Source organism: Necator americanus, chromosome IV (genome assembly GCF_031761385.1).
Source record: "Necator americanus strain Aroian chromosome IV, whole genome shotgun sequence".
NCBI lineage: Eukaryota > Metazoa > Nematoda > Chromadorea > Rhabditida > Ancylostomatidae > Necator > Necator americanus.
The window spans coordinates 26,177,307-26,203,817 of record NC_087374.1 but is presented as its reverse complement, the minus strand read 5'-3'; the positions used below and the strand labels follow the sequence as shown (position 1 = coordinate 26,203,817).

Here is a 26,511-nt window from a genome sequence, read left to right as displayed (position 1 = left end):
AGATGTGACCTTGTCAAATAAGTCTAAAAAACTCTAGAAATTCTTCTTCGCCCTTCAGCGTCAGACAAGCGAGAAATTTATGAGCGTGCACGAATAATAGCAAAAACATGGTATATTGTGTCTGGATGTCATGTTTTGCGCACGAGAAAAACAAACAAAACTTTTGTTGCTGAAAAATCTTTAAAACATTCCTAAAATCTCTTGCTGAACCTTCCATTCATCTCAAATAATTATTCAATATGTCAAGATTCAAGGACAGTCGAACATGGACAATAATCAGATTTCATTTCATTTATCAGATTTTAAATTATGCAATAGAAAGAAACGTATGACTTATTGGGTAACCCAGTATTTTTTGTTTGCCGAACTACAAAATAACTGTTTTACTGCTGAGATGAATTGTTTTTCACCTCGAATGACTCATCTTAAAGATGAGCTCACATCGAATTTGTCAACTAAACTCCGTAACGGAACCCACAATTATCGGATCACACGTTGGATGAAGACCCTCGGATGATTGTTCATGAACTTTGGAACTCTCGCGATCGTTCGTTCCACTACTTGAGGCAATCGCCTGGTTAGCAATTCTTGGCGCATTCATTCGAGTGTTGCTGACGTCACCGCTACCGAATGTAACCAGTTAGTTCGGAATTTTTGCGTCATAATGTTTCAAGGTTCAAGAGAGAACCAGAATCGATACAGAAACCACCAAGTACTCGTTCCATGCATCTCTATGTACACAGATCTGGAGGTCATCAAAATGGGTGAAAATGAAACGATCAAAAATCGCATGCAAGTTCACATTCCTTGAAAATCAAGCAAGAATTACCATTTAATCTGGCATTCTCCACATATTCTGTATTAAGAGATGAAGATCGGAAAAGAAAAATGAGGGAGAGAGAGTGACAGATCGCAAAAGAAAGGAAAGCCTTTCCTCGCATGCATGATTCATGACTTCAGTTCTTACACTTACTTTCATGATTGTATTAGTAGTCCTTCTCAACATATTGTTACAGTACGCAAAGTACGTTTTTGTTCTTGTTTACGTAACAGTGGTCATCAGCGAAAAACAGAAGACAGTGTATTGAGTCAGGCGACAGTTATAGACTCTATACAAAAATATGTTATAACATATGTTTGCGCAAATTTCTTCTGTCAAGTGTGAATATTGTTCAATCCGTGAAACAACTATGAACTGTTCGCCAGTTTTAGCGCCGATCATACCTCGCAAACAAAAAAAAAGAAACGCATTGAAAATAACTATGCTATTTATGACTGAATACTTTGGTACAAATTTAGTACAAAGACTCTATTTTGGTGTATTCAATGGAATATTGACGCGAAGAATGACACTGTTTCCGTTCCGTTGAATTGCGAGCTCGAAAATAGCAACTACTCTATACAAGGCCGCTTCAAACAAAAAACAATTCTAATTCGTTTCAATGAAAAATCGGTTACTTAAGAATGTGTCCTCTCAATGACATCGAAAAGTCCATCTGGAGTTAACACCTTCGGTGGACCACTTTTGATTCCTGAAAGTTTTAGAATAATCTTAATCATAACGAAAATCCCATTCTTTGTGACCCCATTTCCATTAGTGGGAAATTTTTTTCTCGAACAAGTAACCGAACAAATTTTGGCCAGATTCTAAGCGATAGATCGTAACTATTCAAAAATCTACTTCATATTCACAATTGTCACCCCTAAATAACCTCCGTAAGAAAATTCATGTTCATAATTTATATCCTTAGGATAAAAAGAAAAGAAAGGAGGGTTTCCGGGACAATAAATATTGAACGTTGACGAAATAGATATCGTTACCTGCACAAAAATACTCGTAATCTTGCAAACAACGCTACAATTTCATCTACAAGAACGGAAAATTTTGGAGAATTGTCATTTAGCATAGACAAAACAATATAAAACATTCCCTTCTCATCTCCACGTTTAGTTCTAACCCTCCTGGTGGTCATTCCTGTTCGACCGGTGTTATGTAAACGTACCGCCGCTCCGTTTATAGCGTTTCTGGTTTTTTTCGCAACATTGTCGATGAAGCAACGCAAATACTCCAATATTCCTATTATTTCTAGATATTATTAGATATTATTATATTCTAGATATTCTAGATTTGGATATTCTAGATATTATTATATTATTTGTATACCACAGTTGTATTTCTTTCCACACCTTTCGATATATCGAAATTGTTTCCAAACTTTGCCTAAACGAAAAAGCTGCTCACAGAAAGCAACCGTAAATCCCATTTCCAGAAAAGGAAAAAGATGTTTTCTTCCATTAAAAACAAACATAATGTCTACTATGCGCCAGAGGCCTAAAAAACAATAACTAAAATTTTTACCTTCTACTCCGTCCAAAATAATAGGACAGATGATCAAATGAAACGGGATAAATTCTTAGGTGATAGGAGAGTCAATAGATAGATACTGAGAAATCTACGAGCTTCAAATTTTTTTTGCGATAAGATGAAAAGCTGTTACTTGTCTCAGGCACTTTACTAACAAGTATCCAGCTCCCAATAAGTTATACCATAGCCCAATAAAAGATAAGTAGGAGCTGAAGGGAATGAATCGTACACATAGACGGCGTAAAACGTGTTGTAACATGACGACGCGACGCGTTCTCGTTGAATGCGACCACGCTACGCGGAAATCTCTCTGGTCCTCTCTTCTCCCTGGCTTTTTTTTTAAATTTTGACCTTTTTCCGTAAATTAGAGCACAATTCAGCTTACCTCACTTCGAGGTGGTCCTTTTCCAGCAAACTTATTGTTAGCTTTGCTCTTAAGACCCCCTACCCCAAGAACTTATAATTTCACATACAATATCTATTCCATTTTCTGCGTTCTGCATGATTAGCGTCTGTTGTAATTTGAATCATAGTAGATTCCTGACATCTGTCCTATAAAAAGGCTAACTGTGCACAACCGCACAAATAGAGTAAAAGAAATTTAATTCCTGCAATTCAAATAGAGTAAAAGAAATTTAATTCCTGGAATCTTTGACGACATCCTTTGGAATCTGAGGAAATTTTCGGACCAGCAAAAAAGGGTTTTCTTTGTTTTACGGCTGGGAAAGATGAGAATTGTTCTCAATTTCACAGGAAAATGAGCAGGAATCAAATCCTTACAAATTAGGAACTCAGAGGTGACTTGGAAGCAAAACAAACGATAAAACTTATGCAAAACGACACCACTGTAACTATGTGATCTCACCAATGCATTAGTATAAGAAAAAGACAAAGAAGTAGCATAAAAAGCAAAAACTGGAAAGGTCCGGGAAGTTCTTCGCGTACTGTGGAGAGAGCTCAGTGCATTCCTTTGCCGAGGACACGTCGCATCATCACGTTATGTACATCGTACACAATGATACAGGAACACAAAAATTATTCAGAAGTTCCCCAAATTCTTGAGAAAATCAAGAAGGAAAGAACTCTTGTGTCGAGCACGCTACTCCTTTAGAAAAATAATTTCCTCTCAATATTCAAAACACTTACGCAACGAAGTTGTTTGGTCAAGAAAATAACCAGTGAAATATGGCTGTTCTATTTGAGGAGACGGCCACTCGGCGATTTTTCTGCGAGAACAACATGGGAAGCGACACACCAGACCACCGGAGACGGCTTTCGGTCAATGTCTAGTCTCAAATTGAACATTATAGTATTCCAGAACATCCCGGAAAATACTAACCTTTTCATCGAATGATGAGATTGTGAATCTGAATGAATCATTGTCAATTGTCACTGTTCAGCTGTTTTTCGGACAAATAACACACATTTGTTCGCATTGAAACTGGCACCGTATGAATAGCATATTTTTCGAAAGTTTTTACATAGACATTGCGATAATCACGCAACTTTCTTGCTCGAGTATCGTCTCATTGTTGTTGTCGTTGTTGTCAAACTGGTCTGGCTCTCATTTAGCGATAAATTGAGGTTGTAGATGTATACATAGATAACTGCAGAAGATGTTTTATTCATAATTAACGTGGAACCAAGAGAGAAAAAGCTTTAATTTTCCTGGAGAGAAAATGTTTTCCCAAAATGACCCAAAATCAACAAATAAGTGCTTAAATGGCGACGTCGTTAGTGAGAGGATATAAGCAGAGATAAAGGTTTAAGAAGAAAGAGAAGGAGGAATCCAATGCTGAGGTAATAAAGCAAAAAGGTTCGCAGGAGATGTCCTAATGCTTATATTACGTCTTTCTCACAACGTATTCTCATTTGGCACATATTTAATCCTTTATAGCTCTCATTAATGGATAATCCCCAATGCAGCAAAACGTAGTAGTTTCACATATACCTGGACAAAAGGTCACTCTAGGCTCTGAATTCACGATGTAAAGAAAAATCTCTGAAAAATCGGTTTCAAACGACAAGTGACCTGAAAATTCAACAAAAAATCCCGAACGAAGACGAAAAATTGCTCGCCTATTCGTCAAATTCTTGAGAATTCGACGAATAGACGAGTAATTGAGAAAACATTCACAAGAAACAAAAGAAGACTACAAACTGCATTTATAGATGGCGCGTTGATCTGATAAGTGACGACGTTTTAAAACGTAGTACAATTCTAGAAGTCACTAAAAAGAAGACTATGATCTAAAACAATTTTAAAACTGATAATCCGCTAAATAATAATAAAATTAATCCACAAAAAGCAGTGTCAAAAAAACATTTATAAAACTTAATTGGATGAAGTTGAAGTTCACTGGGGATATGACGGAGGATTTTACACATCATCCGCACAGCTGTATCATCTTTTAAAAAATATGAAAAAAAATTAAAAGAACTAGAAGCAACGAAGGGAAACAATGAAGCAACAAAACAGCTAAGTTTGTACATTTTCTTGCACAGAGATGGGTAGAAAATTCAGATAGTATAAGAACTGGAAGTTGGGTGCATGATGCTGAAAGGAGAAAAGTTTCCTACGATCCGTGAAATTGAATCTACCCATCTTCAACAGTATTCAACGCGGTCAGAGTCGATGTATACACGCACAGTTAGGCATCAAAGAGAAAACTTAGTCCTCAGTGTAAGTGAAAGAATGCAAGGACACTTGAGCCTAGGAACGGCAACAAATTTCTATGGAATATCTTTTCAGGAACTATAGATTCCCTCGTTCACATTTCTCAGTTTTGGAAAAAGCATCTACCTCTGGGGTTTTACGCGAAGATTTTCTCCTTTATGTAATTTCTCAGAGAAAAATCCGCGTCATTTTTCAAGAGTAGATGTCCCTTCAAAATGGTCAATTCAACCAATCAGAAATGTTTTTAAAATTGCGAGTAATGTAGCAAATAAATTGGCGTTTTCCATAGAAGCGAAAACCTTTCGATGGTTTCATCAATTTAGCATCTGAACCACTCTATTGACTAATCAGTCGTTATAACAAAAAAAGTAATTTTAAGTTCAAAACCAAAGTACGGAACCAAAACAAATAAATTACAAATTTAGGGAATAAAACTTGACAAACAACAACAATCTAAAAACGGTAGAGCGAAAGTTATACACGGTCAACAATATTTGCCTGAGAACCCTGCGGAAATGAGACCGCGGGTTTAAAGGGCGAAACATAACCTTGCGGAAATTGTCCAGTACCTTTTTTTCTTCCGATAATCCTTACATTACGACAAAAATCATCCCCCTTCCTATATGGCGCTCGAGAGCACGCGGCAGTAATCAACTGCACACAGACATCGTAAAACTCTATAGTTCTGCGTTAAAAGGAAAAGGGGATGGGAGAAGCCCGGCTTATGATTCTGATACAAACTCCTTTCTGGACATCTCCTTAAAGGGATCAGCATTATTCTTCAAAAGCTCAGATATGGGTTGTCATCTTACCATCTTCACTCTTTTTGCAAGTTGCAGATGTGCACAAATCCGACTTCATCGGTGACAGCAATATTTCCTTTGTTGTATATCCTTAGGTCCTCAGGAAGTATCCTGGGGCCGTTGGAGACCATAAATTCTTCTAAACCTGCTACACCTCATTGTAATTCATCAGAGATCAATACTCTCGTTTTTATCGACACTTGACAGCCGTTTTTGTAGATCTTTCGGAAGTAGGTCGCTCCCGTCCTAGCCACAGGACGCTGTCGTCGGCAAGTGGGCGTGCCTTACACGGTTGATCTTGGTACGCAGCGATGTCTCTCCCCTATAAATCGGTGTCACTTCTGTGGTGAACCTCAAAGGATCGAACGTCACAGGATGTTCTGGTTACTTGCCGCTCTATTACCTCTCTCCATTTCTGCTTTCGGTGAGTGACTCTAATGAACCTACTGCACTCGGTCAGAAAATGTTACATGTGTAGCCAGTTTTTTTCTTTCCTTTAATGTGACATGAATAAAAAGAGGGTTTCAGGTTTCGGAGGGTGTGGATGTGGAATTCCTCCTCCACCTCCGCTTTGCTTACCGCCCATTCAACTACCACCGCTATGCCTTCCTCTACCTCCACCTTGTCCTCCTCCACCCCCACCATGTGGTTGTATTCGTCGGGTATATTTTTTATTTCCAGTTGATGTTACTAATCCTCATAGCTCTGATCAAAAAACTGATCATCAATAGTTTTCTATCTCGAATTTGGTCATTTGACTTTCAGCAACAAGCAAACAAAGAGAAATTTAACTTCTCAATTGCTCTGCAACATTTTTTTATTGACCTCAAATAATAACATGTTCCCGAGTTTGGGTTACAAATAATCACCTTTCACTAATTACAACAATGGGAGAATTCCTTAACTTTATTAGAAATTAGTACGTCAAAAAACAGCACCGGCTCGATTACTGCATGTGTTTTGTCGAACATGAATTTGTCAAAAGATTCTAAGAGAAAACAAGGTGTCATCAATCGATTTTCAAACAGAAAATCAAAGAATGAAAAAGATAGGGAAGACTTTTTTCTGCGTCTTAAACGAAAACTCTGCAATGTACAGCCACAATCGTTTCACGTTACGGAAATAGAATCTTCTCATACTTCTGCAAAACAACTTGACTTTCTTTTTAACTACGACTTGGTCTTGTTCAAGTTCAGATTTTTAAGGTCTGCAATCCATGCGGATGTGGACGCAAAAAGAGACAAGCGCTTCCACGTCCAGTAGAGGTTGTCACTAGTGATGATCGCAGATGTAACAATGAAGAACTGAGGGAAATTATCCTGAAGGTGAGTTAATTGTTCTATAATTATCTAAATGTTTTGAAGGGAATTGTTCTTGTACCTAGCCATATCTTCCTTGAATTCACTAAAAATTACTTTAAAAAATTTAACTCGAAGACTTTTAGGATATAAAGACAAATCAAACTCAAGCAAAGTCGATCATCCATTCTGAGGTTGGTTATCGCCATTTTTCCATGAGAAATATGTATGAATTTCCGAAATTTTTGAAGAATTAAGAAGATTTTCTAGGCGAGAGGTAAATTCGGCGGCGATTGGGTGGTCATATGCGCTCCTGAACCAGTGTCGTTCGTCACGCAAAGTCAACAGTACTGCTTAGATGGACAAGACGGAACGTGGTGCTATGCATTCCAAATCAATTAGTCGTAGAATTAATAATAAATTTACTTGTATATAGTGCTGCAAATAAATTTGAGACTAATCATGGTTATGTTTACGGAAAAATGCCACTTTTAAAAATGTGTGAAATATTTCTGGCGTAGATTGCGTTAATTAGATCTTTTTTTCTTTCCCAGGATCAGTCAGTGAAGATTATCCAAACTCTAACTTTTAACACTTTTGTGATCTAGGATAAGTTGTTATCACGGCGTTGTCCTGCGGTATTTCCGGCTAAAGTAACACGACTTCTAAACTCATTACCTGATGTTCGCACAAACTTTCTAATTAGCTCCACTTCAAATAGGCACCTAACTTGAAGGACTCAATAAGCAACATACGGGAATTAAATTTTCGGTGGGACCTTCCATGTACTATAAAATATTAAATAAGGACACGAAGTATCAGAATTTTCCCACGAAATTGCATGTTTGGCGCAAAAAAACCATAATCGCTAGCGACCACATTAAAAAAGAGCTGAGTCAGAAGATTTACCACACTTAAAAGTTCCTTAAAAGTTAAGAAAAAGAAAATTCTTTTGAAAAAAAATTGCATACGGCGTCATACACAATTCAGCGCACATGAAAGTTCACAGGCCAAACTGAAACGGTTACTTTAGCATTTTAGAAATTCTCGGTGGGACCATCCCTGCACTATAAAATAAGGCTCGTTTTTTTGGGAAAACCTGTATTTGAATGACCCATTAAAAAAAGTTTCACGTTCAATTACAGTATCTTAGATTTTGTAATACTCCTCCAGATTATCTGCTAGAACCCATCTCTGATCAACTGGTCACTTCCTGGGTACGTTCATCAGCCTCAGAGTCGGTAGCCCAGTACGATAAGCCTGTTCACAATTATTCGTATGATATTACTGATCATGAACAGTTTTTCGCTTTCGAAGTAACATTTTGAACAGAACCGAAATTTACATCTGATTAAAGGGTGAAGAATAGTATTGATCAATTTCTTTTTCGGAATTGAATTTTTTCCCCTAGATGAAAGGCTTCTTAAGTTAACTGATGTACTGAATCAGTGCTTCATCTCTAAGGAGTCAACAAACCCGTACACCTCGGCGATTTATCTATCCGGAAGGGATGAAAGGCTTGGCTGGTCCCGAGGCAGTCTCGAACCATTGACCGCGTTTTTCCAGTCCAACATCTCACCAGCTGCGCTACACCCGCCCTAAATTAACATGATTTCAAATGAGATTGAATCAAACTTCTGAGTTGAGACCGAAATTTTATATCTCGAGCTCCAAGAATTGTTCTATGACTCAGGAACAAATGTGTTTAGGAACTACTCAATGTTACAATCTATTATAGCTCAAAATTAATCATCTCGGCTACTTCACATTAGACAACGTCTACTGATGACCACGTGAACAAATTCGGTGATGTCTTTTCAAAAAATGTGAAACATTCATTTTGGCAGTCCTATCAAGATGATTGATAGATTCTTTTTCGTTCTTTTTCAGAAAAGAAGATTAGAGTTCCTATATTTCGAAATAGGAAAAGTTCCAAATTACTGGATAAAAACAAGCGAACCTGGTTTCAAACGTCAGTGTCACACATCGGAAACTGATTTTGAGAAGGTGACTTCGCTGAGACGGTGACAAATGAGCATGAATTATGGGTATATGTTGGTTGGTTTTTGGGCGGTCCGCTACTGATCATCTAAATGATAGCAGTGCACCTCCACGTATGCAGTATGCGAGATCTTCAGGTGTTCACTTTACCATCTGTACGATATATTCGCGTTTCCTCTCCAGCATTTTCAACCTTGCGCCCTTTTCTATGTAATATGGGAATAAGCTAATTAGGTCTACACGAACCACAGCCACAAATTCTGGTTACTTCTAAACCTCATAATCTCGCTTATGCGATTCTGGTAAGAAACTCAAGGGAGATTGAAGACCGAATGTGGGCGCACCTCCGTAGAGCGAGACCGGTGTCCAATACGAAAGAATTTCTATCAGATTTAACTTCGATTTTTTTTTCTGAAGACCACGTTCGACTCCTCGAATATAGTGAGCACAATAAGATAATCCAGGAAAAAAAATCGAGTAGCATTTAACAAAATAGAACTGAATCAATGGTTGAGGGAGAACTAAACTTTGCAAAAAAAAATTGTTTTCATCCATTTGCAAAAGGGGACTCAACTAAGAAAAAACTCAGAAGCTCAAAAGGTGCAAAACAAAAGAGTTGTTTTGGAAAGAATATCGCTCAAGTTCATCGCGCTCTATGTGTTTCTTGAAAATTGAAAGGCAAAGTACGGCTTTCCGACACACACAAAAGAGAGATACGGGAGCACGGATCAACGAAGGTGTGGTGCAAAATTTTTTAAAAGTTCAACAACCAATCATAAGTTCATTGATAAACTGATGAGGTTATTCCTACGGTATTCATTTTGTATTAAGAAAAACAACTATGTTTCTCTCTTGATTAAATTTCAAGTGAACACTCTATTGTTAGCTTGTAATAAGAAATATTAGCAGAAGGAATTCGGTTGTCAAGAACAAAACTGACAATCACCGACACTTTAATAAGCATGCGTATTTACATATCTACAATAATTGGCTTATTCAATAGCAAGGGACGATGGAGGGTAGAAGTTGGTTTCTTCTATACATTGTGACGTTTCTCTTTGACGCACTTTTTTTCGCTAGAAACAGTATACCTAAAAAAATATTTTCAAAATTTATGGAGACACGTACGTGGAGAATTCCGGAGTTTTTTAATCTCATAATAGAGCGGATGTACTGTCAAGACGAATTTTTCAAAGCGCTGTCTTTTTGAACAATTTCAAATCACACATCTTGAGCCACCTATTTTCAAATCTGAACCTTAAAACCTGCACAGCCGGTGTGTGTGTGTACCTGTGTTTATGTGTATGTTTCCGCAAGTTTCTCTTATCAGGTTGGCAACATCGTTCTTCCAGGAATTAAAGACACGCATGTAGACGGCTGCCTAAATAGCTAACAGTTTATGTTTTCTAGCGTGGATTTTTACTTCTTATCGGTACTCTGACGAGGTTCACTTGACGCCACTTCATATTACCATATCATTCTGTGGTAATTTTTTGAGGAAAGGTGAAGAGAAAACCCACTTCGAATAATGTTTTAGCACTGTGGCGATATCGAAGGAGTAGAGGTGTAAAATCAAGTTCTCTCAATTCTCAACAAATGTAGTACTGACACATTTAGGAAGAAGATTATAGAACCATCATGTCATTTCATCACTATTTCATCAATGCTTAAAAGCGAAGAAAGTTAGAAAAAAAGACAAATTCAGTTTTACGGAAAATTTACTATTTTTAATTTCTATTGGTCATTGAAGGCGAGCTGTGCGGGGCCGCCCACGCGGCTGTGAACTCTGCGGGAAGCCTAAGGGATGTTAATTTCGACACAAAAGATGAATACGGTATTGTTGTATTGGCAATTTCTGCAGAAATCAATATAAAAACCAATCGTTCTTTTCGTTTCGTTTCTCGTTTCTTCGTTCGTTCGATCGTTTCTTCCGAACGATCATTTTTCGAGATTTTAAAAAAGAGGCTTCGATTCGGTTCTCTTTCCTCCTATTTACACTGTACTTCCCTTTCTGAAAACCAGTTAATGATGAAAATCCGCCGACATATCTGCATTGTGTGAGATTTTAGCGGGAGTATTTATAGCATTTTAGCAGGAAATGTTTGTTCTAGAGATGCTGCTGATTTAAGCATTCAATACTTAGATTCGTGTGAAATCCATCCACACGACAAGGTTAGGAACAGCAAAATAGAACCAAATGAAACTTTCCTCTGCAACTGAAATAGGACAGAACACCGCAACGTTTCTGAGGATCTCAGCAATCTCACTACTCTGCCGTTCTGAAGTAACCCTCAACTGCAACCTTATACTACTCAATGACGTGGTTTCAGGTCAGTTTCCAAGCAAATACAGTCGCCCCATGATTTCCTAAATATGATACAGAACGGACTTAGATTACCCAATCGTTTGGAATTTCGAATTTGGAATTCGAATCTGAAGTGTAATCAAGCCTTTATTAGCGAAAGCTTTTTGAAAATACTGAGTTCTCAAAAAATTACCAGCATGACACACAATAAAAAACTGCATTATTCTCTGAAAAGTCATGATATCACAAAATTATGCAAACAATCAGAGACCTAAGCAACAAAATCAAGTGACTTAAGCATACAGGTAGAGTATCACAAAGAGTAATTTTGATGTGATAATGGGAATGGACTTAGAATACGAATCTCCATACTGAATAAACAAATCACAAAATGAAACGTGACAAAAATGTGGATGAAAATTCCACACAAATTCTTCATACTTTCAAATTAGGAAAAATAAAAGCAGAAAAAAAGTAATAACCAACTGCAAGCAGATCATCATAGATCATCAAAGAAAGTCATATAGAAAAGGTAGTGCAATGCATATGCATACTTGCGACAATTCCATTAAACGTGATCACGATGCTAGCACTAAGTGAAAGTCAAATGAACACACAGCATCTTAAAGGTAGCATAACACGAAACTGATGACGTTGTGGTCTCCGTCGGCAACTATAGAGTTCAGGGTGTAGAAGACGAGAACAAGCGTGGCTCCACTCAATTCCTTTCAATCGTCTTGGGAAACTGGTGAAAAAAAATGGTGATTATTCCTACGAGCTACATGAAAATGGACCATCCTTGTGCACGCGCCGTATCCACGAGGGAGCGAGCGACCGATAATCAATAACGTCTCCTGCACAGCCTATACAAGTAAGAGCAATCAATAGGCTCCTAAGGGAACTGAAGCGTGTGCGATGACGGTGCTTTGTGACGTACCGCGTAAGAACTAAAGTTTGGCGCGCTGCTTTTTTTTTTAGGAGGATTCAGGAAATTGAGCGGAGCAACCTTATACTCGTAGTCCACACCTCTATATTTGTCCACGGAGACTCCAACATCGTCAGCTTCGTGATACGCTTCCCATAAAAAGTAACTAAAAAGCAAGGGAGAGCCAATAACCTGAAGCGCTGCATTGGCGCTCCGCAGTTATCACAGCGCTTTATCTCCAGACGTAAAAAAACCATCTGCATATGGGAAAAGAAAGCAGAGCAACGCAGTGCTATACTAATAAAAGCTCTTAAAGCTTGCGTTAATGAAGCAAAATTCCATTTAACTGTTGTTTACTTCCTGTACGTGTACCACACTGACATTCCCACATAGACGAGCCATAAAAGAACAAAGAAAACTCCTGAGGCGAATTTTGGTCCAAAAGGACCACCGAGCTCTGCTTGTCCAAATACGGCCGATGTGCGACGCAAAAGAAGAACAGCAAGGAAGACCACCGAACAGCACATGAATACAGTAACACTGTAAAATAAAACCCAGTTTTTTTTACTATAGCTGGCCATTCATACTTCAAAAAAGTCAACGCTGACCTAAATCCTAAATCAGCAGCTGGAACAGAGAAAGTTTCGCCCTTAGAGGCCCAATAGATTGAGGCAATTAACCATGGCAAACCGAGTCCAAGGAATACGTTCACAGAGTTCGACCCAGTGACATTACCCACAGCGTTGTCTGCTGTGTCGTCCTGAAGAAAAGATCGAATACTAGGGTTAGAAATGAGGTGAGGATTTAAAAAAATCACATTTTCAGCGGCTATTTTGGATGCGAAGGTGTCAGGAAGGCTCGTGCCGAGAGCAACAAGCGTGATAGCAGTGACAGCATCCTTTAAACCAACCATGCACCCAAAAATCGATGCCAGATCGCCTGACACATAAAAAGGTGCGAAAATTGTATAAACACTTCGAAGAAGCATGCGGTAACCTACCGACGACGGCAGTAAGAAGTCCAATGAGAGCCAGTCCAACGAAGAAACAAAGCCATCCACCGAAAAATGTTGGAGGTGGAACAAAGGAGAACATGAACTTAAAGAGTTGAAATTATAAAAAAGTCAATATTCTCAAAACAACAATAAGGGTCGTAAGTTGAATAGCCTCCGCGAAGGACTTCTACCTCACACACAAGTAAGGACATTCACTTTTGTTGAAGAGGAATGTTTTCCTAATTCCTTACTGTCCTCATTTTCCAATCGACGTTTCCTCAGAAACTCAATCAACCAACCCTCTTGGGACAAAAATGGGCTTAGCTTCTAATCAAAAAGATGAGACATAAAATTAGAAGCTATTCCAGGATAATGATCACAATTTGATGGATGAACAACTCTTGAACTATTGACTCACTTTCCATGGAAAAGCAATACCGTGTAAAATACAGTCGCAAAGTGTGGCACTCGCTATGTCTCCAGCATTGACAGACACAGCTTCACGGATCTTAAAGTGTAATAATACCTAAGTTACACGCACTAAGAATTCAAATTTGCAATATTTGCAATAAATCCAAGACAAATCAAAGAGATCTACTGAAATTCGAAACGGACACGGGAATTATTCCGTTTGAGTAACGCGAAAAGATAAGTAACGCAGATGTTGCATGAACACTTCCAACACCCTACCTGATCCATCCACGACGACTTATATAACGAAAGTTTACTCATATAATGTCCCGTAAGCTTGTGAACGTTCACAATGTTCATAAGTGCGTTGTCATCGGACACAATAGTGACAACCGTACGGCGCTTCCCCCCGAGTGTGACTTCTGAAATCAGTCACTATTGAGAGCAATGTCGAAAATATGATTTAAGATGAGCTGTATTAACAGAGAGTGTAACATGAACTGTAACATTCACCCCTACAAACGAATTCAGAGATCTATATTGTTGGAAGATTGATTGTTCTTTTTGGGGCTAAAAAAATTCGAAATCATGTGCAGAAGGTAGTGTCTACCATACTTTTCTCTTTGTGGAGCTAAGCATTTCTTGCCAGTAAAATTCTACGTCTGACTCTCTTCATATCTGGGCATGATCGTTTCATTTTCTTGTGAAGTAAGAGAGTAAAAAGTTTGAAGTAAAAGTCATGAGTCTCTGCAGACGAAAAAGTAGTCCAAAGTTGGGTCAATGACAAGTCTGTCTAAATAACAGTCTGGTTTGTTAAAGGCCCCACGAATCTGAGGTGGTACGGATTTCAGGTGGAGTATTCGTGAACGGGATCGTAGATTATGGAGAGAAGGGTGATTCGGTCCATTTCTTCCTAATTGCCGTAAAAAACGGCCTGGGCGATACGGCTTCGAGCGATCCGGCGCGCTACTTTCTACAACGAGTTCGATTGGAGCGCCCCAACCTTGTGCACGCGCCGCACCATTCAGACAGATTTTTACGGCAATTAGGAAGAAATGGACGGAATCACCCCCTCTCCATAATCTAATGTCCTGTATAAGAATACTCCACCTGAAATCCGTATCACCTCAGATTCGTGGGGTGGTGCCTTTAAGCTACGAAGAAAAGACTGTCAGTTTTTTTTTTTTTCATTCGATCCCCTGAATGAATTTTAAAAAAGCGACACTATCATACTGCCCTCGACACAATCCAATTTGATGAATAAGATGCAAGATCAAAATCAGATACATTTGATACACAGGAAAGCTTGGGAGATGCAGATAGAATGCACATACCCATATCAGGATTATAAAAAGATGTTGTCTATTAGTTTCTGGGTTTATGAAAGAACTGTCACGAATAAAATCTTATCATTTTTTTTTGTCTCGATGACGTACACTTCCATGGTTTTGACTTAATACATTGTTTTGAGGTACAGAACGATCAGTGAGTGAGAAGTGAAAATGATAACGACAACGTCAAATGTTTAGTTTTACGACACAGCATACACTTCAATGTGGAGCCATGGAAATTCATTAATAAATGTTTAAAATCACTTAATATTACTTCGAACTCACCGTCATCTTCTACTGAAGTCAACTCAACATTGAACGTCTCGTCTTTTTCGTCCTGCTTGTCGTCGATAATTTCAATATCGATATACTTTTCGTACTCCTAAAGCAACCTATCCCAAATAATACAGTGATCAAGGATTTAGAGAGGACACTACTTTTTTTGTTTCGGACGAGCGCTTTGTACGCTAGTAATTACCCCTGCTTCCACTCATCTGAGAATAATAGCAAACCCAACTGATATCCTCTTCAAACTTATTCTCTCTCATTCCAGTCACCTCATTCATTAGACTCATTAGATCTTCATTCTTTATCGATCACCAAAAGTATGTGAAGCGAATGGGAGAACAACATAAGGATATACTAACTCCTGCGGATGAGTTAATAAAAAGATGTTGCATCATATAGCTCATATAGCAAAGTAAGCCATAGTCGGAGCAAAACGACTTGAAGCTTGGTGCATTTGCGTAAGCAGCAGCGCTCGAAGAGACGCGGTGGAGCGTAGCAGTTGGGATCGAGGGGGACCCTTGCCAGCACCACTCATCATTGCAGTTCGCAATGGTCCAACTTCGACCCTAGCCGGTAGCTCCACCGCGCCGCTCCGACCGCAGTCGCGTACGCAGCTGCACCGAGCTTCGTGTCATTTTGCACCGAAGTGCAATTAAGCTAAGATCATCGATGACCTCACCTGTCCCACAAACTTCAAACGCCCATCTTTCACCGAGGTGTAGTCGTGACCCGCTTGTGCAGTTACATCCGTTGTCTCGTAATGTACGACAGTATCGCCGCGGTGTTTCTTTCCTCTTCTCGTAACAAATACTCTTGCCAAACGACAGTTTTCCTTGGCAACCTGAAAAGTAGAATAGTCGGCAAAGAAATTAAAGATGGCAACGTTCGATAGTGCTATTCCAAAGATTTGTCTTATGGATTTGTGTTGGGTTTTGGCGTCTTGGGTTTCGTCATGGGTTTTTTTTCCAGACCTTCATGTCTTATCACTGTCTTTAATTAATGACAAATAATAATCGATTGTGTTCAGTAAAACACAATCGATCTTTATTTGTTGTTTGTAGAAAATCTGGTGTGCACAAGACTTTCTACAGAGGCGCAAACCAATCACAGATGGAGAGAGCACAGCCCCTTCCGCACTGACGCACGCTACTCATAGCCTATTTAAAGGCACCACCCCACGAATCTGAGGTGGCACGGATTTCAGGTGGAGCATTCTTATACGGGAGAGTGGATTATGGAGAGGTAGGTGATTCCGTCCATTTCCTGCTAATTGGCGTAAGAAACGGCCCAGAAGATGCGGCGTGTGCACACAGCTGGTACGCTCCAATCGAACTTGTAGAAAACAACGCGCCGGAACGCTTGAAACCGTATCTTCCGGGCCGTTTCTCACGGCAGTTAGAAAGAAATGGACGGAATCATCCCCTCTCCTTAATCTACTATCCCGTATACGAATGCTCCACCTGAAATCCTTACCACCTCAGATTCGTGGGGTGATACATTTAAGGACGTTCAGCCATATAATGCATCAATTACAATACAGATTTTAGGTAGGATGATAAGATATCTAATTTCTCGTGCATTTTTTTCCTAAACGAAATGAAATGTGATCGGAATTTAGGAAGTTAAAAAGGTAAGCTTACGTAGTTCGAATGGACAAATTCTATTGCCGGTTCGCCCATCAACGATGCCGTGTCGTCTGGATATCGAACTCTTGCTACGTCACAAGTGCCCAACTTCGTTTTGTCGTCTTCCGGTTGGTCCTGCAACGATGCACCTTTGCAGACGTCCACGCTAGGTTCTTTTTTGACCGATCCACCTGTATTTTCAGATTGACGTAGAAGACATGGTTCGACCGCCAATCTGCATTATCCACAAGGTCAACGGTCACTTCCCTCGTTCTCTCGTTAGCTGCCATTTTGATTGTTTCAGACTTCGGTAGAAAATGTAGGTGTTTCTTGGCTACACCGCTCTGAGTACAGTAGTTGAGGGTGATGTCATTCGGGCAGGGACCATGTCGGACGATCTGAATTAAAAAGCTGGAGACAAGGCACCCATCCTTCTTTGCGATTTGCATGCATCACAGGGATATTTTCAATGCGGAAAAAAAATGAATGACAGGAAGTGAAAACATTTTAACTTTTTTGAAAGCAACTTTTTTTAAATCTATGCGAAAATCTTTGCGAAGAAGTCAACGAAGATTATTTCGCCACAGGAAAGTCGCTTTTCCCGTCCTTTTAACACTATACACAAACAGATCATCACTTACTGTAAGGGTTACTTTCTTATCGGTTGGTTCAACAGCATAAACCCTTGCAGAGAACTCGACCCTGGGTTTTCCTGAAACAAATCAGTCCAGAAGATTACATGTTGGGATGAATGGATAATCAAAGTTATACTTAGCAGGGTTGATTCTTAGAAAATTCAAAAAAAAAGCAACGGAGTTATTGTAAGGTTAAGGTTTGGACCGTGACGGTGTGTAGAGTACCGCACAAATCTCACACTTACTTCTCCCATCAGTTGTTGTGACACCAGCGTATTTTACCAGTTTATCCTCCACTTCTCTCTCGACGTCTGTCTTCTTTAAGCCCGAACAGAGGAGTCGAGCCGCTCGAATACGATGATACAAACGATCATGTGGCTGCAAACGGTGAAAAAATCTGTACGGAAAAACCCAACAATACAACAATTTGTCCAACCGTATTCTTGTTCAGTCGATATGCTAGGATTTTCGCTTGGTCTTCGACGGATAAAGCCGGATACGTACGACCAACGTCTCGAGAAAGGGAACGAATCATGTCCAACGATGGTCTAGGTAGTTCTCCTGTTATTCTCTGGAAAATAATAGGATTTCGGGGTATTTGAGCTTTCCTTCTATTTCTTTCCTTACCGCTCCATCTGGTTGTATGCTGAGTTTGCTCGCGTAGCGCTTCAAATTGACGTCCAAATTTTCCGCCGGTTTCTTTTGATCTGCCATCTCTAGTTCGTTTTCCAGATCAGCTTTATCGCTTTTCCAAATCTGAAATATTTTGTTGTTCTGAACGATGTTGGTGCAGGCAAACTAAAGCAATCACAAACCTTAACATCTACACAATAAGAAATAACCACGAGAACAACAAAAAACGCTAATGTGACCGCCGCTTCCCAGACTTCGACGACGTCCGGTGAGATAAACGAGAGGATCTGAATTCATTCACTCATTCATTCAGTCACATGAATATCCACATGAACTCACCACTAAAAGCCAAATGTAGGCAAACGTTCCGAAAAATGCTGTGACGACGAACACTTTGAACATCTGAATGCGTTTTCCATTTGGCGAGGCAACTGCTAACACACATATAGCGGAAATGCAGAAGAGATTGAATGCAGCCGAACCTAAAAGATGTACTTTAACTATGTCTAATGCACTTTTTTAAAAGGAAGTTCTGCTTTAACGTTTGAAAAATGCCGCATCCTGACAAGAGAAACACCAACATTTCCTAAGGAATTACTTAAACGATTAAAAAAAATGCATGAGCGTCCCATGAACAATTTGCTGTGCAGTGGCATACACAGTGAAATCCCTAGATAGACAGGGTTTATTGTGTCAAAGGGTAAATTAATGGATGAATAATGAAGGAAAGAACGCTACGATGGCAACTACCATCGTAGCGTTATATCAGCCTAAATTAATGTTAACCTTCCTGTCCAATACGAATATAAAAAGCTCCAAGAACTGCGCGAGTGTCACCTGTCTCATAAGCGAACATTTTATCTATTCATTCAGATCAATTAAAGGCATCACCCCAGGAATCTGAGGTGGTACAGATTTCAGGTGGAGTATTCGTATACGGGGTCGTAGATTATGGAGAGAGGGCTGATCCCATCCATTTATTCCTAATTGCCGTAAAAAAGGGCCCGGAAGATACGGCTTCGGGCGTTCCGGCGTGCTATTTTCTACAAGGAGTTCGATTGGAGCGTGCCAGCCTTGTGCACGCGCCGCATCTTCCGGGCCGTTTTGACGAAATCACCCCTTTCCATAATCTACGATCCTGTATACGAATACTCCACCTGAAATCCGTACCACCTCAGATTCGTGGGGTGATGCCTTCAATGCTAACACACAATGGAAAACAGAAGCCGTAATCGAAACCATAACCGTGCGCGTAACGAACAGTGACTTAGATTTGCTCCAATAGGATGAAAAGCGGTTCAACGCTCGTGGAAAGGTTCAAATTCTATGGGAGTGGTTTCGTAATGTTGAAATTTACAAACGTTGTGATACAATTCGTTTGCATCGACATCAGCCTACTTCTTTCGTTTGTTGAAAAAAAAAACTGAAGTTCGGTCGCAACCAATAGCCCTAAGATGAGAGACCAACACCATTTTTGGCTACAGATCAAGCAAAACAATAAAAAGGCTACCGTGAAATGTTTCCTACTTCCTGCTTGGATTCTATATGTAAAGATGGACGTATTTCTGGACTGTTCTGTATCTTCTGCAAGCAGTACAACGTCCACTAGCTGACCCTGATCGCATCTGCTGGAAGCTAAAACAAAGTACGGGCATTCCTCTTGACACTACGCCTGGCGTCCCGCTCTTTCGAGGGGATTCCAAAAATTTGAAAATACTCATAAAGCGCTCCTTTGCACGGAAATCTTTAGTAAAAGGCGAAAGATTTTCTCGGTTAAATGCAGAGGAGCCAGAGGTGGACAGAAGTCACGTGCCCCCGAGCAGACAGGTGCACCGCCGTAGCCGTCACAGTTTTCCTTCGAAAACGTTCTCTCAGCGGAGAGGGCCCAGTCGAGCAGAGACATCTGCCACAACCAGTCCAGAATCTGTTTTTTCGTGCCAATGTTGACTACTTATACATTTCATTACTGCGATTCAAGTTTGAAAAACATCTAAAAATTGATGATTTTTTTGCAGGAAAATGTAGGAAAGACAAGTAACGGATGAATGGGTGGTCTTTTGAGAAGCCTGTAGTCATTTTCCCAACAATCGCGTTACCTGCTGCATTTTTTTCATATCAATGGTACTTGATAAGGGGTAAAATGTAGTTGGGAGAAACGGGGCGGAGGGCACCCAGTGGCGCCCTAATTTATCGAAGTAAGTACTTAAATCAGTCAGGCCCTAAGGCCTAAGCATTAGTCTTAGAGGATCTATGAAATGTAAGTTAAAGTTACTAAGAAAAAAAAAGTAAGTTGGAGCGTCGAGTGAAATCCCCATAAACGACTTCCATTAAACCTAGGCATGATAATTCAGTATTTGCGTTCTTAAATTGAGGCGGATACCAACGACTTTTGCGAGAGACTCTATCAGTGAGGCAAATGATCGTATTATTTCACCAATTCATCCACTTTTTACGTCGCTGCCTGACTTATTGCTTGGTGCCAAAGTTCAGCCATCTTCACTCCTGTTCTGCTCGGTGTACCAAAGAACAACGGACAAATGGAGGACATCCAAACGCATCTCCTTCAGAAGTACCTACGTGGCAAACAAAATCGACTAACCACTAAAATCAAGAAATGTTTGTCGAAAGAAGTGTCATGTTAAGGGTTTTTGGGAAATGTCCTTGGGCGAGAATAGTGGGCTCTGAAGAGGGCAAGCTCGCGGAAAACTTAGCCAAGAATAAAGGACTTTAACAGCTTTGTGTCCGGCTCAACTTAGGGAGATGAATACTGCATCATCGTTTTGTTGAACATTATTGGAATTCGCAAACGGAGAGTTTTAAAATATTTCATTAAGTGTTTTACTCTTGCTTATCCTATATGCGCGATTCTACATAGCGAATCGTTGTTTAATGTGTGAATAGATATAAGTGCAAACGTTAGTTCAATAGACTTGTGCACATTTTTCAGGAAACAACTTTATTAAAAGAACGATCCAAATTTTGTGCTTTTCTAGAGAAAAACCCATGTGAAGAAGTTGTGACTTTAGGGCCTTGAAATGTTAGGATCCATCAACACTCATAGGGAAAAAAAATAAGAAAAGGAAATTAGAAAAGAGAAATAATGCGAGGTAAACCTGATATGTTCATTTCAACTCTGCCTCTCCGACTCGACTCTTCCTGCCTCATGCACGCTTCCCCTTCACCACCTGCCAGCGTCGCAGGTGAAAGGCGCGCAGCGGTCGCGCAATGCAACATTAATCTTACTGCATGCTTACCTTACTGCGCTTTCTTTATGCTACTAAAAAATGTAGAAGAAAGTACATTCAATTGCGGAACAATCAACTCATTGAATAACGTAATAAATAAATAAATAATCAAATTAACTGGACTTATCCATTAGTAACTTAAACTCAACTTTTCCTTCTTTACTCTTTCTTCGTTTTTAGATCATTCTTCTAAACGTCTTCATAGTCTTGGATTCTCCAAATTTTCCTCTTTCCACTTTTCTCCTTCAGAGAAAATAGAAATTTTGTATCAAACAAATTTTTCCATTTTTTCTCAATGCCTACATAAATAAATAAATAACACCTCTGACTGCGTATCTGGTCACTTTTCTCCGAATCCTAACGACTCTTCGCATGCCATTCTGCTCCTGATAAAGCTCCACCTACTACGCAATAATCTGCACCTTATATTGCATCTCTTCTTGCATCCCACTCTCTCTCGAGGGGGTTTCCAAAAATTGTCACATACTCATAAAATGCACCTTTGCACGGAAATCTTTAGTAAAAGGCGAAAGATTTTCTCGGTTAAATGCAGAGGAGCCAGAGATGACATGTTTTGGGGGTTCCACAGACGCCCGAATGGAAAGCAGGAAGTTTCGCGGTTTTTTATTATGTTCAGTCTCTCGCTGCGGAGTGTCCAGAGATGCGTGGAGTAATTGCGGAGTTTGAGATCGATAATGAGTATTTTGCGCCACAGGTAAAGGTATCTGGACAGAGAAAAACACATGGAATGCAGCCGCTTCTTTTAAGTTCAACAAAAATCGGCACTAAGAGGAGAAGCATCGTCCGGAAAATAGAACAAATCTAGTAACCCTGTCATGAATCGATGTGAGCGCCAAAATGTACCCATTTTGACGGATTTCTCAGCAACGGTAGCTTGCTTTTTTAAAATGTTTGTTGACAACCGTATATCGGATAGTACTCACCAACGATAGTTCCAGGTCCGAGTTCCCCAGATCGAAAACCGTTTCCAACAATTTCAATGATGGAAAGAAGGATTTCGGGAGCACTGCTACCGAGAGCCTGAAACCAGGAATTTCACCTTCATTGCATTAAAATATAAAAATAAAAAGGTGAAACAGGAGTTTTAAAGACAGAGAACGATTTGTTCGCTTTCACAAAAAAGAAGACTTATAAAGAGTGAATCCGAGTTGGTAGAGAATAAAAACTTATGAAAATTGTTAAGATCCCTAGAAATGATATTGGCCACAAGTTTTTTTTTTTTAGCAGGCCAGGATTCTTTTTTAGAAGCTGACGCTTTAATTGGACATTTTCGAAGACTTGTGTTTACAAACTCTGCACCTCCAAGATACTAGTTTAGTTTCTTCAAAACATTGCAAGACTTACCATCAAAGTGAGATTTGCGACCGTTGGATTCCACACCTTAACCTCTTCGTACTCTTCTTCCTCTGACAAATTGCCAGCAATCAAAATTCCTTTATCCTGCTTCTTGCGCACTTTTCTAAATAAAGTTTTGTTTGTGCAGGTTATTGAGACCATATAAGTGGTTGCGCTGAAATGTTGCTGTCTTTTGTTACTCTCTTTGTTCTCCTATTTATTGACACAATTCTAGGTGTGCCTAAAAAGTGTGCTGTGGAATAGTGAAGGGTGGTAGAAATTTTTGAAATTTTACCAGAATGGAGCCGCTTAAAATTAGAAATTAATCATTGAAAATATTGAAATTAATTAATCACTGAGAATGAGGGAAAAATCCAAAGGTGAGGGAAAAACACACACACACACACGAATAGATACATTGGATTTCTATCTCTATCTAATTCATACAGTCATGGACTGAACATCTTCCTTCGTAAAAATAACGGATTTCCAGAAATGTGATATCCAGCAAAAAAAACCGATTTCTTTTTACCTCGTCGTGCTGGTGATCCTCTCTATGGAGCACATGAATACATCAGCAGCTATAGAGATCCCAAGGAAACTATAGAGTAAACCAATTAGATAGAGTACAGCATTTCGAGGTGAGACCGCCAGTGCCGGAAGAATCAGTCCATCACGGCAGGTGTAGTTGGACATTACCTACAAAAATGGGACACAATAGGCAAAAATCAAAATGTGTAATTTTACGTCCAAATTCGGTGTCAACAAATCTGCAGAGTAGAAGTAACACAGTATTGTTTATATCCAATAGAGAGAAATGGCTATAAGGAACAGATGAGAGACTTTTGCATGAGGAGACGAATATGTTCGAACTGGGAATAGTATCCGGTTGACCTGAGATTCAGAAAAAAAACTAGCGATTACTTTTCATCATTTGGAACTAGAAAGTAAAGGAAAATTCCAAAAAATTGGAAACATCGTGACTCTAAAAATCGTTTCCGTGGAATCAAACAGAGATTACATCACTTCTCAGGAATGAATTGTAAGAAAACATTATATTAATTTCCGCCGCTTGATTTGAGGGTAATTCACACCCTCAAACTTATGACAGTGCGGAAAAAAAGTAGGGAAAAACGCGTAGGGACCTAACCAGAGCTTCATGAAAATCCATTTCAAGGCAATAAAGTCCGAAAACCAAGTGCAGATTCAAAGTTAAATCAACTGAGGAAATATTGAGTCGAGTAAAATAGTAACTGTAACGTTTTTTCTACTTTCTTTCTCTTTTCCCTTTGATTTTCTTAAAAAAATCAAACCGCAGTGGTACCGTATTAGTACCATAAACGATAAACGGAAACATTTTGGTGAAACTGCATACATGAGCTGAAATAACCAAACATCTACTGTCAATAACCCTTACTCAGTCTAATTCGAAGCTCTGAAATTCTTCTTAGAATAGAACAGAAAAACAAGAGCGATTGAATTTGAATGACTTATTCAGCATATCAGTGTTCGTTCATAAACCGTCAGCAAAAGAAAAAAATGCTTCTCACGAATCCTTTTGATTGTTTATGGCTTCAGCGCTCCAAATAATAACTCCTTGTGAAACCTATTATTTGCTAATACTTACGTGTAAAAATCCGGATTCCTTAGAGGCACCGTACCATGAAACTGACGTAGCGGGGAAGCCTGATGGAAAACATTGAGTTCCTGGTTTAAATTACAAATATGAGCTCCGCTCAATTTCCTCTAATCATCCTAAAAAGCGATGTGGGAAACGGAGTTGGTTCCTACGAGGTAAGCTGGAACGCTCCACCTTCGCGTACTCGCTGCGTCTACAAGCGAGCGGTCCAGCGGTTCATCACTGATGTAAAGCCAATGTGGTGGTTTCCACACCGTTTTTTAAGACGATTTGGGGAAATTGAGTGGGGCCACGCTCATATTCCTAATCTACAACATGAACTCTATGTTTCCTACTAGGTTTCCACAACACGTCGCAATCGTGATGCCTTTGAGAACCATAAAAGGGAAGAAAACAGAAAATGAAACTAAGATACAGTGAAACAAGCATAGAAGTGGTGAAAACAAATTAATGGAAAAGAGATAAGAGCGTGACGTGACTTTAAAAAACATTGCAAGGAAAAGCGAGAAAAGCGTTTGCAACGAACAAGTCCAACATCCATGTACCACAATTTCCGAAGGAAGTACATAGAACGAGAAATCTTTTGGCTTTTCAAAAATCGTGCGGTTTCACGTTCTCTTTCCAAATAAAAATTAACTTCTCACGAGAGCACTTTGGAAATACGAATCTTATTATTCCAAGCGTTGCGCACGACATACAATGGCGAAAAATCAAGAGAAATAAGGAAAATCAAGCAGTTGGTGAATAGGTGTCCTAGAGTTCTTCTTCTCTAAGAAATTGATCTCACGAGAAGAAAGGAAAAAAACAGAACTTCTGACGAGTCATTATCTTAAAAAAAAACGTGGTTTCGAGATATGCAATCCCGGCGTTCTCGGAATCAATAATCACTAGCAAAACAAAAGAAAACTAATGGAACGTTGAACAAATATCCTATGTTAAGTTGTTGGTTCAAGTGTTTCTGCTACAATAAAACTTGAGATTATCCTCGACGGACTCGGCTTTCTCATGAATTCCGAGTTGGACTAGCTCATTAGATAGGCAAAAGGACGCAGAAAGGGCAAAAGCGACGAGATGTATTCAGATCAATAGGAGAGCGCTGCAATGTCGACCACCAGAGGAAAACCGGACGTGAAAAAAATCATTTCCATTAATTTTCCAGTAACATTGCCCTCTCGGGAAACTCTCTTTTTTTTCGGAAAAATCTTCCAGAATGAACGCTTCAAAGTGAGATCTCATGAGGAAGGAGGTTTTTCAATTTTCTCAAGGTAACGATTCATTACCTGCGTATTCACTAAATAGTTACTTAGCAACGAATGAAAAAATAGCGAGAGACTTCTAAATTTGGAATGATACCGTGAATAGCATTGAAAAGTAACGTTTGGTGCATTTGCACAGATTTAGAATGTCAGGAGTTTATATGCACCGAGCGGCCGCAAGTTGAACTGGTTCTCGAAAAGTAGATTGCGTTCAGCGTGTCACTCTAGCCGAAAATGGACACATTCAACAATTTTTTCCTCGTTGACGTGACAAAGTAGGGTCGATACATCGGAACGTTCACCCGCACACATAGTGGTCTGCCCGTTTCTCCCATGTTGAAGTTAGAATGACGTTGAAGCCTTTAATTGCAACTCATGGTGGCATTATGAGCGATTCGTCGCATTCAGAAGCTGCTTACCTCAGAAGAACTTTCGAGAAAGCCTAGAAGTTTTTTATTTTCTATCTGGTGAGAACAACTAAGGTAATTTCTTTTGGTTTTGTTTGGAGTAGGAGAAAGAGAGAAAAAAGAGTGGACATGACAATGAAAGAGAGAACTTTCCGATGTTCACTCACTCAACACTCACCTCCTTTGCGTGGAAAAAAAAGCTAAAAAAAAGTCTACAGGAAACCTCACGAAATTTTCATGAACTTTGTAAAAGGAACTGGAAACTGAGCTGGAAACTTAACCAATTCGATTTTGACGACATGGTCCATTCCCAAGTT

General features: G+C 39.4%; 2 protein-coding genes across 3 annotated transcripts; one reads left to right on the top strand and one right to left on the bottom strand.

Moving 5' to 3' along the window:
* Nucleotides 1-6,220: 6,220 nt before the first annotated feature.
* On the top strand, nt 6,221-7,545 carry RB195_002739 (uncharacterized protein; the record flags this gene model as incomplete). Its single annotated transcript, XM_064200126.1, has 5 exons — nt 6,221-6,269; nt 6,374-6,507; nt 7,051-7,170; nt 7,290-7,337; nt 7,414-7,545. The coding sequence occupies 5 exons, from the start codon at nt 6,221-6,223 to the stop codon at nt 7,543-7,545; spliced, it is 483 nt and encodes a 160-aa protein (XP_064056007.1).
* Nucleotides 7,546-8,602: 1,057 nt separating this feature from the next.
* On the bottom strand, nt 8,603-23,588 carry RB195_002738 (uncharacterized protein; the record flags this gene model as incomplete). 2 transcript variants are annotated; one of them, XM_064200125.1, is made up of 22 exons in its annotated part: nt 8,603-8,741; nt 9,104-9,159; nt 12,456-12,540; nt 12,756-12,914; nt 12,983-13,134; nt 13,192-13,313; nt 13,375-13,471; nt 13,787-13,876; nt 14,059-14,201; nt 15,396-15,492; nt 16,078-16,239; nt 17,039-17,158; nt 17,215-17,421; nt 17,665-17,735; nt 17,904-18,036; nt 18,095-18,229; nt 18,286-18,414; nt 18,474-18,578; nt 18,631-18,773; nt 22,481-22,577; nt 22,902-23,016; nt 23,425-23,588. In XM_064200125.1, 22 exons carry the CDS (start codon nt 23,586-23,588, stop codon nt 8,603-8,605), a joined length of 2,721 nt encoding a protein of 906 aa, XP_064056006.1. The 2 variants fall into 2 exon arrangements, with proteins under 2 accessions (XP_064056006.1, XP_013299861.2); XM_013444407.2 differs by lacking the exons at nt 8,603-8,741; nt 9,104-9,159; nt 12,456-12,540 and having other exon boundaries at nt 12,728-12,914.
* Between the last annotated feature and the right edge of the window lie 2,923 nt (nt 23,589-26,511).